We start from the raw sequence: 20,836 nt of genomic DNA on the forward strand, positions 1-20,836 counted from the left end.
TCTAGACACTGGGTGACCTTGGGAAATTCTCTTAATCTCTGCCTCAGTTTGCTCAACTTGTCAAATGAAAAGAGCAGCCTACCTCAAAGGGTTGTTGTGAGGAACAAATGAGATAATATTTGTAAAGCACATAGCACAGTGTCTGACACATAGGAGGTGTTTAACAAATGTTTGTCTCCTTTTCCCTTCCTTTTATATATTCTAGTTGATCACGTCTCATGGGGTAATAAGGGCCTGTATTCAGGTAGTAATGATGGAAACAGGGAGAAAGATAAATGCAGACAAAGTAGATTCAATGGGACTTGATACCTGAGAGGAAAATATTAAAAATTCAAACTTGAGAGGCATGATCTTGCCACTGACAAAAGCTATTCATTCAGGAAGTGAAGGTTTGTGGCAGGGAATAATAAGTATAATCCTGGGAAATGTAGATTTTGAGGTACACAAAGAAGATGCAGGTAAAAAAAAAAAGAAAAGATTCTGCATCTGTAAATTAGGAAACCAATGACAGCAATATAAATTACATAATAACTTTAACTTTATATGTGCTTTATGGTTTACAAAAGTACTTTATAAGTATTTTCTCATTCAGTACTTATAGCAACCCTTTGAAGTTAGTACAAATATTATTGTCCACATTTCATAGGTCAGTAATGCAGTTCATTGGCTTGACCAGATAACACAGCTATTGAAGTGGCACAACCAAGGCTGAAGCCCATGTCTCCTGACCCTCATCCAGTGTCCTTTCTATTCTATAGTCACTATGAGGGTACCAAAGAAAGTCTTTTCTACCTTAGTTGTGCTGAACATGGCCATGTAGTGCCCAAGGAGCACTTGATCCGGAGACATCATCTTCTCACTAAGATTCCAAAGGACCTTTGGTGCAGCCTTATGAGAACTCGTTCTCCTGAGCAAGAGGGAAATTGAGTTTTGCCTTAAACTCTGAAGGATTTTATTAAATACTTTGAAGAAAGTTTTATTATTAATGAGAAAAGAGTAAGGCATCTTGCTTGTGTGTTTCATGAACTTTGGTTTTTGTAGGATCACAGTAGAGTAGAACACTTCACTCTGTGCTCTATGGATTTACATCTATAGATTAAGTGGATTACAAAGACCGGGATTCAAGCTTCTAAGCTATGTGACTTTGGATATTAATATTACTACTACTACTACTAATAATAATGATGATGATGATGATGATAATAATAATAAGCAGTATTTATATTACACTTTAAGGCTTGAAAAATATGTTATCTCATCTTCACAACAACCTAGTGAGGTAAGTGCTACTGTTATCTCCATTTTAGGAAACTGAGCCTAAGAAAGAGTAAATGACTTGCTCAGTATCATATGGTAAGAATCTGAAGCAGGATTTTAACTCAAGTCTTCTGGATAGCAGTTTATTGCCTGCGCCAATTGGTGGTCTAAAGTCTCTTAATGACATTTTCTTCAGCTTCATACCCTTTGAAAGTTCTTGTGAAGAAAGTATTTACAAAGAAGCCTTTGTAAATACAATATATAAATAAAATATTATAAATGTAAGTCATTATTATGTGGTTATTGATCAAGGACTCTGATGAATATTATTTTATTTAAAAACAAAAAAGTAACGATGTCAAACACAGTACAAAGAAGTAATTTGATAGATGTCACTTCATTGCAGATGAAACTCATGTGCAAAACTGACAAGGAATCTAGCTTTTAAAATGTGACCAAAATTAATTACAAATAGAAAGGTGTCAATTTGATAAAAGGATACTGTTTTCCTTTTCTCTTGTAGAAATCATCTCTTGTCCTAAGCTTAATTTCCTTTGCTTGATCAAATGGGACTGTCCAAGAAAAAACACTTGCATTTAAAATGTTTTATGCTTTATGGAATATCTTCCAATTAACTGTTCTCTTTTCTCTTGTCTAGGACTTGTATCATCAGTCCTATGACTGTGTCTGTGTCATGTTTGCTTCTATTCCGGATTTCAAAGAATTTTATACAGAATCAGATGTCAACAAAGAAGGCTTGGAGTGTCTTAGACTCCTGAACGAGATCATTGCTGACTTTGATGATGTAAGTGCTAGTATTTTTGGAAAATGAACTGCATATATACCCTGAGATGATATGGGGTTGAGACTTTTGCGATATAATGAATTAGAATCATATTTTAAATAAAGTCAATACATTTTGAATGAAAGGAGAGTTCTACTGTATAATACCTGATGATCACCATTGTAACCTCTTGCTGGCAGTGATAAATATAATTATTACCCTAAATTTAGACTCCTTGCTATGGCAGAAAATAGATGTGCATTTTATTATCAAAGTTAATATGATTATTGGAATCTGACATCAAAAACTGTTTAAGAAAGAATATTATATGTGTTGTAAATGCCAATTAAATTTTTAGAGAGGCATAAAGCTCAAGGAAATTTTTCTGGTAGTGCCTTTATGTGTGAAAAGATAATAAATATATTCTTCTCTTTATGTGATACTCAGATCAGGGTGCATATTCTAAAATGATTAAATGATTTGTTGGATTCCATTTTGAAGGCTATGCAGAACTACCATCTGTTCTTTAAAATAAAAGTAAATTATGCTGCTTAACTCGTCTTTTTTTTTCCAGAAAGCAAAGTGTGCTCCTCTTTTCCACAAGGGTATGGAATTTAGAATTCAAAATGTCAGGTGCTAACATTCACAACATTATCTGAATCTGATTTTTTAAATGTTTTCTATGTTGATGTATAGATTATTTGTTTTCAGGAATATTGTTGATGCTCCATCATGATCATATATAAAATGGAGGGAATGTAAGATTCATTGGTGTATGTTATCTAATAAGTCAAAGATATATATTTTATATAAAATAATATATTTAGTCAGTAAATCTTCCTAGATCATCACTCTCCTTTTTTATATATATCTTACATAAGTATTTTCTTTACCACCTCCTTCACTGAGAAACTAGCCTTGGAAAATGTCAATTATAATAACAGAGCCCAAACTATTTTATAGCATCTTCTTTGGGATCCAAGTCTGTTGAATGTTATAAAAGGTACACAGTAATATACATTGGTTTGGGTAATGTAGTGAAAAACTAGGGGGAAACAGGGTGTTTTTCTCTTCGTTTTATGGCTAAAACTCTACCCTGAAGCCATGAAGTCTGAGGTGAATAACAAGGTGCTTATAAAGTGAATTCTTTAAAACAAATAATAGTTGGATTTTTCCTTTTATTTGTTTGCATAACTAAAGTTTTATAAATTTAGAGGTGCAAGAGTTGAGCCAAATAATCAAGCATAAACAGACACTGTGCTAAATGCTATGATAGCCATTTAATCTAAACCCCCTCATTTTGCCAATGAGGAAATAATAATAGCAGCAACCACAAGAACAGCATTTGTACAGCACTCTAATGTTTATAAGATGTTTTATAAATACAATCTCATTTTATCCTTACAACTGCCATGTGAGGAAGATGTTATTATTATCTTCATTTTACACATAAGGAAACTGAAGCAGACAAGAGTTAAGTGTCATACCCATGGTCACACAGTAAGTGTCTGAAGTAGGTTTCAGACTCAAGCCTCCCTTCTCCAAGTCCAGCTCTCTTTCAGTTGTCCACCCTAAGACCAGGAGAGATCAAATGTCTTTTATGACATCATATAACTATTTACTGACAGAGCTGGGATTCAAATCAAGTTCTAGGAGTCCAAATCCAACATTGTTCCACTGTTCCATTCTTCTTGTAGATAAATAGACAGAAAGAGAAACAGACATGGATTTAGAATGTTACCAATATAGAAAGAAAGAAATATTTCTTCCAAAGAATCCAAATTATGTTTTTATTATGTTTCCAGTTATTTTGTTAAGACCCTAATTCTAATGTCCATGGCCTCTTATACTGGCGATAATTTGGTAGAATGAAGAATAAAGGGTAGGAAAAGTAGGATATATGCAGACTTTTTCTGATGGCATCTTTAATTCCATTCACCCATCTCTGAACAGAAAGAAATAATTTTCTATTCCCTTCAATCTTTCTTTCTTCCCTTGATTTCTCCTCTTACTTTCTCTTCCTCTCCTCACCCACCCTTACACTTTCCTTTCTGTCTTTGCTTTATTTCCCTCTTCCTTAAACTATGTTCTCACTCTCACCACTTTTTATTACATTATTCTGAATACATATACAATGATCAACCATAACACATAACCTTTTTATTTATGAAAAGACTCACATTTTTAAGAAAGTCAGTACTATGTTATTTCTAACCAAGAGTCATGAAAGTTACTTGCAATCATCATTAACTGGCTTCAGTATTTGAGAATCTTGAGTCCATGACTACCAAATTCTGAAAGATATTTCATGTCAACTACTCTGCTTCTCTCCAAGAACACACAGCCCATGAAATGTAATCTATTAAACTATTCTCTAAGGTAAATGGCCTAAGGTAAACAAGCAATAGCTGAAAACAAGTTCACCTTGACATGAACTAGGTACTTAGAGTGTTGCTAACACATTCATTCTTGGGTCAGTACAAACCTCAGTAAATGAATAATTGTTATTTATTTCTTCATAGCTGCTGTCCAAACCAAAATTTAGTGGAGTTGAAAAGATCAAGACCATTGGAAGCACTTACATGGCAGCCACAGGACTGAGTGCCACCCCCAACCAAGAACACACACAGGTACAGCACAAATATAAACACCTCGATGAACAAAAGTGATTGTATATGTGCTCTTTGTGTTCATTCATAAAGATTTAGAACAGACATGCCAGGACTAAGCCTCTCTAATAACACAGAAACCTGGTCCCTAAGGTTGTGTTTATACAACTAAATTTCATTCACTTTGTCCAGTTTATGAGTACCCAGATTCATAAAACTGTTCTCCCTTCTTCTCGTGGCCAAATTGGCTCTCAGCAAGACCTCAAATCCACACTAGATAGGGAAAGACTATCTTCTACCCCCAATTACTAGTATCTCCACCAAATACGTTGTGTCTATTTTGTATATACTTAGGTCCAAAAATTGTTTCACTGTTGCCTTTGTAGACTGCTTAGCTTTAGAATGTCTGAGCCATAGTAGGTGTTTAATAAATATTTGTTCATTAGTTGATTAATTATTCTTCCTTCTCTTGTCTTTTTTTCTTAATACACTCCTTTAATGATGTCACTCACTTGCAAGGTTTCGACTATTACCTCTATACAGATGTCTGTCAAATCTTTATCTTCACCTTTAATTTCTCTCTAGCTCCAGTTTCATATTTGTAATTGTCTACTCAACATTCCCACTTGGTTACGACTGGATATCACTTCAAATTTAATACATTTTAAACCTAACTGTCATCTTGCCTATAAAAATTAACTGTCTGTTCTACCTTCTATACTTCTTCTATCAGTTTTCATCATTCTCTTTTGTTAGAGGTTAAATCTCAAAGTGACTTTCATTTTCTTTGTTCCCACAATGTCATAGCCATCATCCTTCACACTATAGGGCTCTTTTGTATCTTCTTGGATAATCGCAATATTTCTATTGTGTTTTTCCTCTCCATCCCATCTCCTATAATCTTTGTAATTTCAACATATCTAGTAATGATCTGATACTCTAATCACATCCATCTCATGTTTATTTCTACTGTACTTGAGTGGCCAATTGGTAAGGCTCCATCCTGCACTGACTATATCATCAATTAGTACTGCTTGGGCCTCCAAAATCTTGATCTTCATGCTCTCTCTCTTCAAATACTATGTTTTTACCTAGCAACTTTCCCCACTGCCTCACACGATTTCACAAAGTTGTCTATTCTCCTGACCCATTCTATTTCACTCAACATATTGATCTTTATCTGATTTTACTTGACTCCCAGTTCATCCTGGTCTCCAGTCTACAGCCTCAACGCTTGTCCTCACCAATACCGTTTTGTATCCTTGACCTTTCATGGTGCCTATTCAAGTCCTTCAGTCCTACATAACTTCCACATAACCCTATTCTCTTTTACACAGAACATATCACCTTTGCCAGTACAGCTAGTCCATATACTGTACATGCCCACACCCAAACTTTGATTTCTTACCACAAAGCATCACTTAGCAGGGATACCATGCCTTCAGGGATTCAGAAACCTTTCTTTAGCCCATCTCAGCTAGCTCATTGCCCAAATGCCAATGACACACAGGAACACTTGAGGGGCAGGGAACTCATCCCCCCCACACCAGCTCCTATTGCCTAACTCCCATCCTATAGCAATTCCCTACCTTCCTATCCCTACCTCTCCAAGAGTTAACCCAAAGTCTCATTATGTTTCCCCCCTTACATCCACTACTCCCCTTTCCTAACAGTCACTGGTCAAAAAACATTTTCATTACTGTCCAGACTCTAAAAGGTCTTACTTAACCTGCCTTGTAGAATTTTCCCTCTAAAGCCCTAAGACTTTCCATATTCCCTAAACTTGAATCCTACTATAGGTGCTGCTTCTCTTAAAGGGAATATGAAGTCCTTGACAGCAGTTTTATCTCGCTTTTCTATTTGTATTACTAGTATATTTTTATGATTTTTAATAGAGTAAACATCAATTACTTAATCAATGCTTTTCTGTTCCATGCCCCTAAGTCCTCACTGATGCTTTCAAGTTTTTTAATTTCTCTTTCCTTAATCCCTCAACATTCTCCCCATAATGTCTCTCTTAGACATTTTTTACTTTCCCCAAGCTCCAAACTTTCCCCAACCACACTATTGACTAATGATCTTATCCCTACTAAGAAGACCAAATCCATTGGACATGAGGTTCCTAAACTACCTCTTTCTCTTTCTTAAAATATATCTATAAATAGATCCATAACTTCCCTTAAATCTCAGAGGAAAAGGTGAACTTTCTAAGGTTAAAAAAACTCCTGGTATTAGGGCAGATCCTTAATCTATCCCTAAACTTGATACCAAGTCAGTGACACCAGATCCTATCCCTATGACTATAAAGAATATTCTTCTCATGGTAAAGTTCAATTCAGTGAACATAGTTCCCAAGGGGTAGAAGAAAAATATGAGCCAAATGCAGTATATTGGCAGAAGTCAAGTTATTAGATCAAGCATAATTTGATAAGGGACAAGTGTTTAACATCTGTTGACCTGAGGAATCATCTAACCAATAACAAAGAAGCTATGGGTAGACAACCAGAGGGCATAGAATGAAAGCAGCAGATCATTCTGGAAGGTGGACTCCCAGTGGAATAACAATGGGATGATTCAGGAAGGACCAAAAGGCATAGATCTGGTCTTTGGTGTATCATCAAGAGTCTGATCAATTTAGGACAATAGAAAAATAGATAAATTAATTACACAGGCATGTGTATGCACTACAAAATGCTCTATATTACTAATGCAAATTAATATAACTCTAAAGTACCACTTCATATCTATCAGTGTTGGAAGGAAGGGAGAGAAGGAAAGAAGGAAGAAAGAAAAAACAAAGGAAGGAAAAGAAAGAGAGAGAGAGGAAAGCAGAGAGGAATAGAAAAGATAGGGGGCAGCTGCGTGGCTCAGTGAATTGAGAGCCAGGCCTAGACATGGAAGGTCCTAGGTTTAAATCTGGCCTCAGACACTTCCTAGCTTTGTGATCCTGGGCAAGTCACTTAACCCCCATTGCCTAGCCCTTACCACTCTTCTGCCTTGGAACCAATACACAGTATTTATTCCAAGATGGAAGGAAGGTAAGGGTTGTTTACAAAAGAAAAGAAAAGATAGAAAAAAGATTTATATGTATATACATATATAAGTAATTTATATTGGATTTTACATTTACATGAAGATAATAATTTAATTCCTGGAAGCAGATAAGATCAGCAAGGGAGAAAGTATAGAGAGAAGTGAATTCAGAATTGGTATTTGGGAAACAATACTTTTAGCATTCTATTCTAATTCTAAATACAAATTCTAAATTTCCCATTCCTTAGGGAAATGGAAAATGGAAAGGAAGTGTGATATAGTAGGATAGAATGATAGACTTGAAATCAAGAGGACTTGGATTAAAATACTACTCCTAGCACTTCCAGATGTGTGACCATGGGAAAGTCATTTAATTTCATAGTTTCTTCTTCTATAAAACTGTGATTACAGTAACTATAATACCTAGTTCATGGTGTTATTCTGAGAGAAATAAGTTAATGTATGGAAAAAAGAGAAAGCTTTATAAACTTCCAAATATTCAATATATGTCAATGGTGATAGTGATGTATCAACAAAGGAATCTGCAAAATAACCAGAGCTGTCACATAGAAAATCACAGTTCCTTAATACATAATACAATCGATATAGATATAGTTAGTTACCTGTGATAAAAATGATTAAAAGAAAACTGGGACTTTGGTTTTGACTCCTGGCAATAATAGTTACTAGGTATATGATCATGGGCAGCTCATTAAATTTCATTCCCAATTTTCCTTAATCTTTAAACTGGGTGATAAAATATATTTTCCTGATCATACATGTATAACCTAGATCAAACTGCTTACCAGCTTAGAAAGGGGCGAAAGAAGGGAGAGAGGAAGAAAATTTGGAACTCAAAATTTCAGAAAATGAATGTTAAAAATCATTACATGTAACTGGACAAAAAGATATATATATGCGTATATATATACATATGTACATATACATACATATATTTTTAAATTAGGTGTGATAATAGTTTCATGATCCCTATTGCAGAAGGACAAGGCTCAAATTGGAATTTTCTAAGTAAAGCACTTTCTAAACTTTAGCTACTTTTATTGTTGCTGTCATTGTTATTAGATTAGCTAGGAAGGACAAAAACAAAGTGCTCCAGGAATACATAGGAGAGGAAATAACACATTTAACTGAGGTGACCTTAGAAAATATAGCACTTGCTATGGCATTTAAGTATGAGTAATGTAGTGCATTTAGATGGAGAATAAGTCATACAAGGCTTCTAAAATCGGATAAAATTTACCTTTTCAACATCATCTCTGTACTTTCCTTCTCTTAATCTGTTCTAGCCAAATAACTCATAATTATATAAAAGGGAGCCATGCTTTTTCACACTTGTACTTTGTCTGTCACATTTCCTAATAACTTTTCTGGTTTTCTGCCTATACTTTCAGAGGCCCAAATATGCAGAGTGAAAAAGGAGTGATAGGAAATCAGGAGATATACGATGAATGGTTTTGAGTGACAGATTATAGAGATGAAATATTCACAGGATTTAAAGATCTTAGAGATCTTGTAACTTTTACAGGTGACTGCCAGAATAGGGGCATGACTTTCCCAAGGTCACACAGGAAGAAAGTAGCAAAGCCTGGCCTCAAACTCAAGTACCAAGACTCTAGATTTATTGTTTTCTAATGGAGCCATGCAGTTGACAAGGAACAATCATTGAACATTTAGAGGAGAAACAGAATCAAAACAAAGCTTTAAATAGAATAATTGGTAATTGTTAATGAAACTAGTGAGTTTTCAAGCAGGAAAACCATTTAAACCATAGTAATAGATTTCATTCAAGGTTACAAGGGCCTGAACTAAGTTGATGGCAATAGGTATGCAAAGGAAGGGATAAATAAGAAAGATTTTGTGAATCAACAATTAACAGTTTTTGGTGACTAATTGGATTTTAGAGCAAAGGTGAGAGGAGTAAAGTCATTACATACTTATTGAAATGAATTATATTCTTCCTTGGTCTGAAAATTGGATTGCTAAACCACTCAATTGAATTCTTGCTTTTTGAATAAAACCACATTCTCTCTTTATTATTAAACTTCTCTGGAAAGAAGGAATGAAGGAAAGGAAGGAAGGAAGGAAAGAAGGAAGGAAGGAAGGAAGGAAGGAAGGAAGGAAGGAAGGAAGAGATGTAAGGAGGAAAGGAGGGGGGAGGTAGGGAGGGAGGGAGGAATATCCTTCCTACTGTAAGAGGGGAAACTAGATATTTAAGGTATAGTTGCTAGAAATCAGATTAACTCAATTTCAAATTAAAAATAGATCCAAGTCAGGATGACTTTTATGAAAGTTTATTTACAATTAGGAAGGTTGAAGGTAGGGAAATTGAGAGAGAGAAACTCTGGCCCAGACCAGAGGTCCAGACCAGGTAAGAATTTAGAGGCCCCAGCAAAGGAGCACAGAGGTTAATTAAATAAGGCTTCTAGCCACAAGGCCTTTTACAATTGGAGAGGCAAGAGAGGCCTCCTTGAGGCTAGAGTCTCCAGAAATGCCAAGGAAGGAGAAAGGAAGTCAGCCTAACTTACCCATGTGACAATTCAAAGGGAAGCCATCTGAGGTCTCACCAGAGATCCTTCAACACCAAGTTCAAAGCACCAACTCCTCCACAGGAAGTTACCATCATTTTTAAAAGATAGCATCTTTCATCACTTCCTGCATCCACCTCCAATTTTCAAGTTGATAAATGGCAGCCTCAACACTGTTTTTGGACTGCCCAAAAGGCAGTTCCTTGTTTTTGATTTGTTACTCATTGTCATGTGTGGGTAACTGATCTTCCCCTCCCCACTTAATTCTAAGTTGAGTGGGGTGACATTATTTCTGATGGCTAGAGTCTAACAACGAATAAAGATGAGCTAATTCCATTTACACACTACCTACTTCAGAGGATAGAATACCAGGTCTGGAGCATCTTTCTGAATGCAAATCCAGCTTCAGACAATTACTAGCTGTGTGACCCTGGGCAAGTCATTTAACTTTGCTTTGCCTCAGTTTCTTCATTTGCAAAATAAGCTAGAAGGGGTCAGCTGGATAGTTCAGTGGATTGAGAGCCAGGCCTAGAGATGGGAGGTCCTAGGTTCAAATCTGGCCTCAGATACTTCCCAGCTGTGTGACTCTGGGCAAGTCACTTGACCCCCATTGCCTACCCTTACCACTCTTCAGCCTTGGAGCCAATACACAATATTGACTCCAAGATGGAAGGTAAGGGTTTAAAAAAATAAGCTAGAGAAGGAAATGAAAAACCATTCTACTTTCTTTGCTAAGAAAACCCCAAATGAGATAAAGAAGAGTTGGACTGGTAAGCATATATTACAGAGTTTTAGATGGGAGTCATAATTTTGGGTTATGCCCTCTAAGTTTCCTTTAACTTTTAAGTTCTATGAGTCAAGGACCATTATCATACATTTATTTGTCAGAAAGGAAATGTTTTGTTGTTTTTTTCCCCTATAATGATATTGCTTTTCCTAACTGTGACTTATCTGTAATTTTCCTGCAAAGTATATTTGTTACAGAGCCTTTTGTTTGTTGCCTTACCAGCTTGTGTTTCTAGTTAAAGAACAAAAAATTTTTATCTCTAGCTACACATACATTTGTGAAATGTTTTTTTCCCTTCTCTCATAAGCTTACCAATATTAGTACCCTATAATATAAAAGCTTTCCATGTGTAAGGATGTTCCTAACAAAATTTTGTATGCTGTTAATTGAAATCAATTTTTCATTTTTAAGTTATTCATTAAGAGTAGAAATATTATCTTCTCTTGCACCAATATCATTCTAATTGCAAAGGGCCACAAGTGCTATGCTTTATTTCTTCTCTGAGTCATGAAAGCTTTTCTTCTGGGCCCCATAGTCCAGGCCTTGCCTCATTTAGATAATAGTGCATAAGTAATAACATTTATATAGTGCATCAAAGTTTGTAAAGCACTTTGATCTTCAAAAAAATTCTGTAAGGTTGGTGCTTTTTATTATCCCTATTTTTAAAGATGAGAAAACTAAGATCAATTAAGTGACTTGCCCAGCGTCACGTAGCTATATTACAGGTATGATTTGAACTCAAGACCTGTATTTTTTTTCATTGAACTACATGCTTTTTTCATCTTACTGAAGATATTTTCCTTATCTATGTATTTTAAAATAATAAAAAGAAAAGATAGCCCATAAATCTTATTGATTAATCAATCAATAAATCCACGACGATAAAAAAAAGAAACAAAAGAGTTCCCTCCCTCAGAAAACTTACATTTAAATGGGGAAACAACACATAAATATATACAAAGCAAGCTAAATATGGGCTTAGAATTAACAGGGGAAAGGCAATCGAATTTAAAAGAGTTGGGGAAGGCTTCCAGTAGAAGATGAAATTTTATTAAGGACTTCAGGAAGCCAAGGAGATCCATAAGTAGAGTGGAGGAGGGAGAGCATTCCAGACTTGGTGGACAGCCTGAGAAAATAGCCAGAGCTGCGAGTGTCATTTTTTTGGAACAGTGTAGATCAGTGTCTCTGAGTCAAAGAGTACCTGGAAGGGACTAAGGTGTAAGAAGTCTAGTCAAGAAGGGTTTTGGATGCCCTTTTTGCATTTGATCCTGAAAGAGGGGCAGGAAAGATAGAACTGAAAAATCATCAGTGTAGAGATGGTGATTAAGTCCTTGTGAACTGATGAGATCACCAAGTGAAGTAATATAGAAGGAGAAGAAAAGAAAAAATAGGATTGTACCCTGATAGACACCTCCAGTTATAAGGTATGATTTGAAAGAGGATCCATCAAAGAAAACAGAGAAGGAGCATATAAGAGGAGAACCAGGAAAGAGTGGTGTTTTGAAAACCCAGAGAGAAGAGATTATCCAGGAGGGAGGGTGGTCAATAATGTCAAAGGCTGTGGAAAAGTCAAAAAGAATAAGATGAGGAAAAGCCATTGGATTTAGCCTCTAAGAGATCATTGGTTACTTTGGAGAGAGCAGATTCAATGGAATAAGGTTGGAAGTCAGATTATCAAGAAGAGTCAAGAAGAGAGTGAGAGAAGAGAAAACAGAGACACTTATTGTAGATGGCCTTTTCAAGTTTAGCTACAAAAAGAAAAAAGAGATATAGTTTGATGGTTAGTAGGGATGGAAGGATCAAGTAAGGGTTATTTTTTTCAGGAGGTGGAGACTTAGTATGTTTGGAAGCAATAGTGAATGAACAGATAGACAAGGAGAGTCTAAAAATAAATGAAAAAATGGGGATGATGGAAGGGTCACTCTTTCGGGGGAGATAGGATGGATGGGACTCCTTGAACAAGTAGAAGCATTATTCTTGATAAGGAATAAGGCCACTTCATCATCTCAGACAAGAGAGAAAGAAGAGATAGTGGTAGACTAGGTGACAGGAGATGAGGAATGGGGAAAAGCCAATGGTCTCATTTTTTTTCTGTAAATATGAGGGAAGGTTCTCAACAGAGAGAATACGTAGAGGGGGAAGGCATTGGAGGTTTGAGAAAGCATGAAAAGATTTTAAGAGTCACTGTGGAGAGTGGGATAGGGGCTTGTAAAGTGGGGGTATAGTAGGATTGCCTAGTAGTTGTGAAGGCCCAGTTGAGATTGTATAGCATAAATTTGTAGTGGGCTGGGTCAGAGCAATTGTGAGGTTTTATCCGTCTTTGTTCAGTAGGATGTGTCCTGGTAGTGAAGGCACCAAATGTTGGGAGTGGTCCAAGGCTAGGCTTGGCTGAGCATAATCCACAATAGAATGAGAGGACTAAGAATTCAAGAGCTGTAGCGGTAGAGGACAATGTATATCTAAACTGGTTCACCAAAGCATGGATCAACAGAAAGAGAAAGTAGCTAGTGCAATGGTGATGGCCAACTGGTTTTTATGGGGAATGTTTTCCTCTTAATCATACTATTCCTTTAAATTATTACCCTATTTCGCTCCCTTTCACTCGTCTTCTCTATAATAAATTATCTGTGCCCACTGCTCTGACATCCTCTCATTTCCTGAATTAGTCCCCTTAAAAATGGCTTTTATCCACCTCCCTTAATTGATTCTTGTCTCTTAAACTCATCACTGGCCTACTTCTTGCCAAATCCAAGGGCTTTTTTTTTTATTCCTTATTCTCTTGGATCTCTTTGTACAGAAACAGTTAATTCTCTGAAACTTAGGTGGTAGTGACACCATTATCTCAGACTATTCCCGCTTCCTTCCCTGTCTCTTCTTCCTTTCACCAAATACATGTCTCATACCATGAACTAACTGTGGATATTCTGACAAATTCAATCCATACCACTGACATCCTACCAGCAGACCCATATCTTCAACTATCATTACTACCTGGAACAATCACTCCCTTTTCTAAAATCCCTCAGCATTTGTTAATAACAAGATTGGTTTGAAAATTAATCCTATGTTGTCTGGCATTATTATTTAAGTGTTTCATGTAGGTGTATATTTTCTCAATTTAGACTACTGTCTTCTAGTATATGATTTCTATGTTTTATATTTCTTTTGTATCCCACAAAACTTTTAGCAAAGTGACCCTGAGTAAAAACTGTTACCTCGAAGATGATAAATACATAAGGATAAGGATAAGGACTAGGCTTGTGGTTTCTTTCTTTGGATATGGGAGGGAACTTCCAAGCCAAAAACCAAACAAAAAACAAAAACAAAAAAATCTCTGTCCCTGAAGTCAAAAGATCTGAGTTCAAATATGACCTCTGCCACTTACTAGCTGTGTGAACTGGGCATGTCACTCAACCTTTAAAGTCTATCTCAGTTTCCTCAGATTTAAATGGGGATAATAATAGCATCTACTTCCATGAGTTGTGAAGAATATCAAATGAGATCATATTTGAAAAGCTCTTAGTACAATGCCTGGCACATAGGAGATACTTAAATATTTATGCCCTTCCCTTCCTTTTCCCAGATCAGTGCAGATTGGTACCTTCTCTATATCTCTTATAGAAAATGGCCTAGAGCACAGATTAGATAAATGGTCCTCCCCACAATCACATAGCCAGTATGTTACAGAAATGGGACTTGAACCCAGGTCTTCCTGGTTTTGAGGCTGCTGCTCTATCCATTGTGTCACAGATTTAATTTTGAAACCTTGTCCCCATTCTAAGTAAGAAAAATACAGTAAATAAGCACTCAATTCACCTCTGAGCACAAGACAGAATGTTCTGTATATTCATGTGTATTTGTGTGTCTGGGTGTTATTTTTTTATTAGCCACAAAGAAAGGAAGTGCCCTGTGGATTTGATGGCTATATTTTAAGAAGCAAAATTAAATTTCCAAATGAAACATTTCTACCTAATCTCTAGTGCCACTGGTTATATTCTCTGGACCTCATATAGCTGTAGTTCCATATCCACGTTGCTAAAGAAACAAGCCCTCTGTTTAGAATCATATCTGTCAATCATTGTCTTTTATTACTTTACAAGTTTTCTGCTTAGAGATTTTCTTACTTCCCACTACCGTCTCAATAACTTTTAGACACAAATACGATTAGATCATTTATATTCTTAAAAATTATTCCAGGGTTTTACTTTGGCTTTTTTGAGTTTTGTGGTTGTTTTGTTGTTGTTGTTGTTGTTGTTGTTTAACTCTTACCTTCTTAGATTCTGATACAGAAGAGTGGCAAGGGCAAGGCTAGGCAGTCAGGCATAAATGACTTGCCCAGGGTCACATAGCTAGAAAGTATCTGAGAGTAGCTTTGAACCTAGGTCCAACTGATTCCAGGTCTGATGCTGTATCCACTCTGCTACTTAACTGTGCCTATGATTTGTTACTTTGGGTTCAATATATATTAATGAGGATTTTTTTTTGTTTTTTTTTAAACCTTTAACTTCTGTGTATTGGCTCCTAGGTGGAAGAGTGGTAAGGGTGGGCAATGGGGATCAAGTGACTTGCCCAGGGTCACAGAGCTGGGAAGTGTCTGAGGCCAGATTTGAACCTAGGACCTCCCGTCTCTAGGCCTGCTAATGAGGATATTAAAGAACACAAGCTAGCAAGTTATTTCAAAGACTTTTTTGATCTTTCCATAAGAACATGAATTTAAGATCTACTGAATGTATATTTTTAGTTGTTCTCTAAACTAAAACAAGGAGCATTTGGTTCTTGACAATTAAGTTGCTCCCCATTCTAACAATGCTGCACATATACTCTAGATCTGACAAAAACTAAGGCCTGTCCAAGCCGATAAGCACATATGTGATGCCTCGGATGTACCAGGCACTTTGCTAAGCACTGGGTATACAAAGAGAGGCTTAAATTGTCCCTTTTTTAAAAGCCTAGAATGGTAGGAAGGGCCTGGGTTGTGAAGAACTTTAAAAGACAAACAAAGGGTTTTATATTGGACCCTAGGGTAAACAGGAACCCACTCAAGTTTTGTTTTGTTTTGTTTTTTAAGGGGGTGGGAGTGTTGACATGGCAGCACCTGTAATTTAAGATGGGTTTGACAGATGAATAGAGATTTGTCTAGAGTGGGAAAGCAGGAAGAATCAGTAGACTATTGCCATAATCCAAGTGTAGTTGATGAGAGCCTGTACCCAGCAGCAGTGCCATAGGAGAGAAGTGGCATATAGAAGAAATTTTATAAAGGGATGATCAATAGGATGTGGCACAGATTGGATATGGGAGTTGAGAGAGAGAACAGAATTGAGGATGACATCTAGATTGTAAGCCTAGGTGTCCTTTACATTAATAGGGAATTTTGGAAGAGGGGAAGATTTTGAGAGAAAGATCATGAGTTCAGTTTTAGACATGTTAGTTCAATTTTAGTTTAATTTAGTTTAAACATGAGTTCAATTTTACACATTTGAGAGTTTTAGGGAACATCTGGGTCAAAATAGATCTGGAGGGAAGGAGAGAAGTCAGGGCAGGATAAATAAATCTGAAAATCATCTGCCCAAAGGTGATATCAACAGGAGCTAATAAGTTCACCAAGTGAAATGGTAAAAAGAAGAGGACCCAGGACAAAGTCAGAGGGGATGCATATCATTAGTGGGTGGGCACAACCTGTATGAAATCCAACAAAGAAAATTGAGGTGTGGTCATATAGGAGAGCAGATTTAAATTAAAACAACAAAAAAATTTAATATTATATATTCCTAAACTCAGACTTGAGATGTGAGATCATGACCTCTTATTTCCAAATACTTTCTTTTATTTTATTCTTAGTATTAAAAGCTCTAGGGATCAGCTTTTGTTTGATCCAATCATGTCAAGGATAGTCTTCTCCCATACTCCTCTCCAATGCAACTTTTGATTCCAAACACTGATAGTCACACCTTGAAGTATCTATATTAGTTAGCCAGTCACTGGCACAAATTTAACATCACTCTACTTCTATATTATGGTATCCTCAGAAGGAAACATTTTCCCTACCTCACCACTCAAGTCCATCTTTAGGATTTTATTAGAGTCCATTCACAAAAGGATTTTGGGAAGGATTCAGGAAAAGTGTGCATTTTTTTTAAATGAAAGATGATTATCTAATTGAACTGTACAGAAATTAAATAAAATATACTTGGGTACTTTTAATGAACCTGAAATTACATTGCCCCTCAAGAGCATCATTCACTAAAAATAATGTGAGATTTCATTTGGACAGTAAAGTCTGACTCCTTTGGGACCCATGAATGGACAGTTAGAAAAAGAAGCTCCTGACACTGTCTAAACCTGATTGTGAGGATCTAGGACTGTCAGCATAACTATCTTTTCTAGGGTTTCTAAGTCAGTCCAATTCCCTCATAAAAATGAAATTATGGTTAAACAACATTGGAATAGGGATCTCCTGGAGGAAGAAACTTCATACAATTTGACACCTTTTTTGCAGCTCAAAGTCTTCAGGAACTGCCTAGACCACTGAGAGATTAAGTGACTTAGTAAGTAGCACAGTCAGAAACTTGAAGATATCTCCCTAGGTCTAAGAAATATCTCTATCTACTAAATTATTGCTGTTCGGAACTGTATAAATGTTACAGGCTTAAATTTTATTAAATCCATAGTGTACATACTTCTATGAATTCTCATTAATTCATCTTAAGTGTAAGTTTTACTTAAGTACTTACATAGGCAGTGTAGAAAATACTTTACAGTGACTTAAGCGGTCACTGTAATGGAAACAAAAACAAGAGTTGCCAATTGTACTTGTACCAAGAGGCCATGTAAACTTGCAGAAGTGCTCAAGAATGGGTGACAGGTACTTTTTTTATTACATTAATTTTTCTCTAGTATGAATAATACATGTCTTCTTTCATAAAATGATGAATATGGAAATATGTATTATGTGATAATATATGTGAAATCAACATCATATCACCTGCCTTTTTGAGGAGGGAGAAAGGTGGGAAGGAGATAACATGGATTACAAAATATCAGAAAACAGATATTATAAGTTATATTGACATATAACCTAAAAAATTTAAAAATTATTATTAAAAAAAAAAAAAAAGAATGGCTAGCAGGGATTAGGGGGAGAGCAGTAGATTTCCTTGATCAACCCCAGGTATGAACTGTGCCTCAAGGAGGCTTTTTTACCCTTTCTGATGTTTAAGATCTTTCCCTTGCCCCAGTATAGGAAATACTACAAAATGGAAAGAATACCAAGAAAAGGTTTTTAATTCCTTAGTAGGATAGGTTTACATATGATGGGATATCCTGCAGAGTTCTATTTCTTTTTTTTTTTCAGAGTTCTATTTCTGAAGCAGTTTGATGTTTGTTTTTTCTGACTGGTATGCATATTCAGTCAACAGAAGATATTTGGAATTTTTAACTACCTTTGTACATATTTATTTCTCTTTAGGAGCCTGAGCGCCAATACATGCACATTGGCACCATGGTGGAGTTTGCTTTTGCCCTGGCAGCTAAATTGGATGTAATCAACAAACACTCCTTCAATGACTTCAAGTTGAGAGTGGGTATGTTTTGGAAAGAACTCTGTGTGCTTTCTGATACCTTTGTGAAAATAAATAAGAAGGATGATCTTGTACACTAGGGAGGCTCAACGACCTAGAGTAGTTCAAATGAAAACGGCTATAGCCTTGAAACTAGTTGGATTGCCCACAGAAGGGGTGCAGCCATTGTCCTAGAATCTATAACCCTAAAGAAAATTAAGCATGATTCCAAAGTTTAAGCTAGATTCTCCCCATTTCATAGCTTATCAGGGTATATTCCAAAGAGAAAGTAATACAACTTCTTTTTAAACAGGAACAGCAGATTGTTTTTCCTCTTAAAAAATGAAGAAAATAAACACATTGTCTTGAATATCAATCCTTCATATTTTCATAAGTTGCTTTCACATAAGTGATCTCATTTCTTTAATCCCAATTCTTTTTTCAAATAACATTAATTTTTAAAAGAGCAAGGATGTAAAGGATGTCCAAAGATCCACTGCCTTGCCTAAGGTTCTAAAACCTGCTGAAAAGCAGAATAGGTTTTAAAAATAGCTCTTCTAAGAACCTTCCTGCAATTTTAATTTTCCCTGTGATATTTGGGTGGAGCAGCTTGATATTTATCTGGCTTTCACTTTTATTCATGTTCTGAATCCAATAACACACAGGAAGTTAAGTAGGTAGAGAAAATGGGGGCATTTGAGAATATAGAGCAGAAAATTTGCTTTATAATTCTCTTATATAATGGTTATTGTTCATTTAACCATTTTTTGCATTTTATAGGTAATATGATGAAAAATAGTTGATAGTTTGCTTTTATTTCATTATTTTCTTGCTCATTTTTCTTTTAGCCAGCTTTATTCCTAGGAACTTTTACCCAGATCACATGATGAGGAACTGTCAATAAATAAGATAACCACCACAAAGAGGCTGCTTTTCAAGCTACTTTGTTAGGAGAAAGGAGAATGGTCTAACAATAAGAAAAAGTAGGATTTTCTCCCTCTTTTACCCAAATGGCACCCTTCCCCTTCCTTAGTAATATACAGCATCTTTATGGATACTATCAGAGAGAGAGAGAGAAAGAAAGAAAGAAAGAAAGAAAGAAAGAAAGAAAGAAAGAAAGAAAGAAAGAAAGAAAGAAAGAAAGAAAGAAAGAAAGAAAGAAAGAAAGAAAGGAGAGAGAGAGAGGGAGAGAGAGGGAGAGATATCCTGCCAGGCCCTTAGATAAGCTCTTAGTCTCTCTGAGTTAGAGAACCTAGATTCAGAACCCGGCTTGGCCATTATGACCCATGTTACTCCTCAATATCCAAATTTGCAAAATGAGGAGGTTGGATGAGTTCATCTCTAAGGTCTCTTCTACCTCAATCTCCTCATTTTTAAACTGAAAAGCCTGAAAGAGATTAAATCTTCATCTAAAGTCTCTTCTATAGGTCAGGTGGGGATTAGGATAGGAAAAAGATTATTTGAATCTCTACACTCCTCCTTCCCAGCAAAGAGATGCAGCAAAGTATAGCAAATAGATCACTGGGCTAGGAATGAGGAAACTATGAGTTCAAATCTTACCTCATGTGCTTATTGACTGTGGTCTATTTTGCTTTGAATTTCATTTTTCTCAACTGTAATAGCAATAATACAAATGATAATAGTATCTAACATTTCTGTTGCACTCACTATGTACCAGGCACTATGTTAAGCACTTTACAGGGATTATCTCATTTGATACTCCTGTAAAACAAGAGGGTTGGACTATATCTTCTCTAAGGTCTCCTCTTGCTCTCAATTTCAGAACCTACATTGGAGGTTCTGTCCTAGAGAAGTCTATATTTTACATATGACAGTGAATGGTAAATGTAACTAACAGTTAACAGACAAGAATACTTCAACATTCTTCTCTTGATCCATCAAACCACTTTTTAAGAGCAGTTCATCTGAGTTAGTCTCACTCTCTTCAATGTGGTTTCACTTGCTTACTAGCCTGCTGGAAACATTCCCCTCCCTCTCATCTCCTGTGTCTTTTTTTTTTTTATTTCCAAATCAAGCCTAGAAAAAATTTAAAAAGTACATGTAGAAAATCCTGTAATTACCAGATCTGATTTTTATTCTAACTTTCCTTCTCTCCTATGTCATCCTTAAATTTTTCTGTTAATGGTTGCTAAGGAAACACCAATGGGTGTCTGAGTTAGAGAGAATATGTCTGAGTGGAAAGCAGATGACTGTGTGTTTGCGTGTGTGTTCGTGTGTGTGTGTGTGTGTGTGTGTGTGTGTGT

General features: G+C 36.0%; 1 protein-coding gene across 1 annotated transcript in view; it reads left to right on the forward strand.

Annotated features, from left to right (window-relative positions):
• Positions 1-20,836, forward strand: part of ADCY2 (adenylate cyclase 2) — a 574,349-nt gene that overhangs the window by 541,280 nt on the left and 12,233 nt on the right. The window contains exons 22-24 of the mRNA XM_044681919.1: positions 1,916-2,062; positions 4,564-4,671; positions 18,482-18,596. Of these exons, the coding sequence (XP_044537854.1) occupies positions 1,916-2,062; positions 4,564-4,671; positions 18,482-18,596 (370 nt within the window). The remainder of the gene's footprint in view (positions 1-1,915; positions 2,063-4,563; positions 4,672-18,481; positions 18,597-20,836) is intronic.

Source organism: Gracilinanus agilis, chromosome 1 (assembly GCF_016433145.1).
Source record: "Gracilinanus agilis isolate LMUSP501 chromosome 1, AgileGrace, whole genome shotgun sequence".
NCBI classification, from domain to species: Eukaryota; Metazoa; Chordata; class Mammalia; order Didelphimorphia; family Didelphidae; genus Gracilinanus; species Gracilinanus agilis.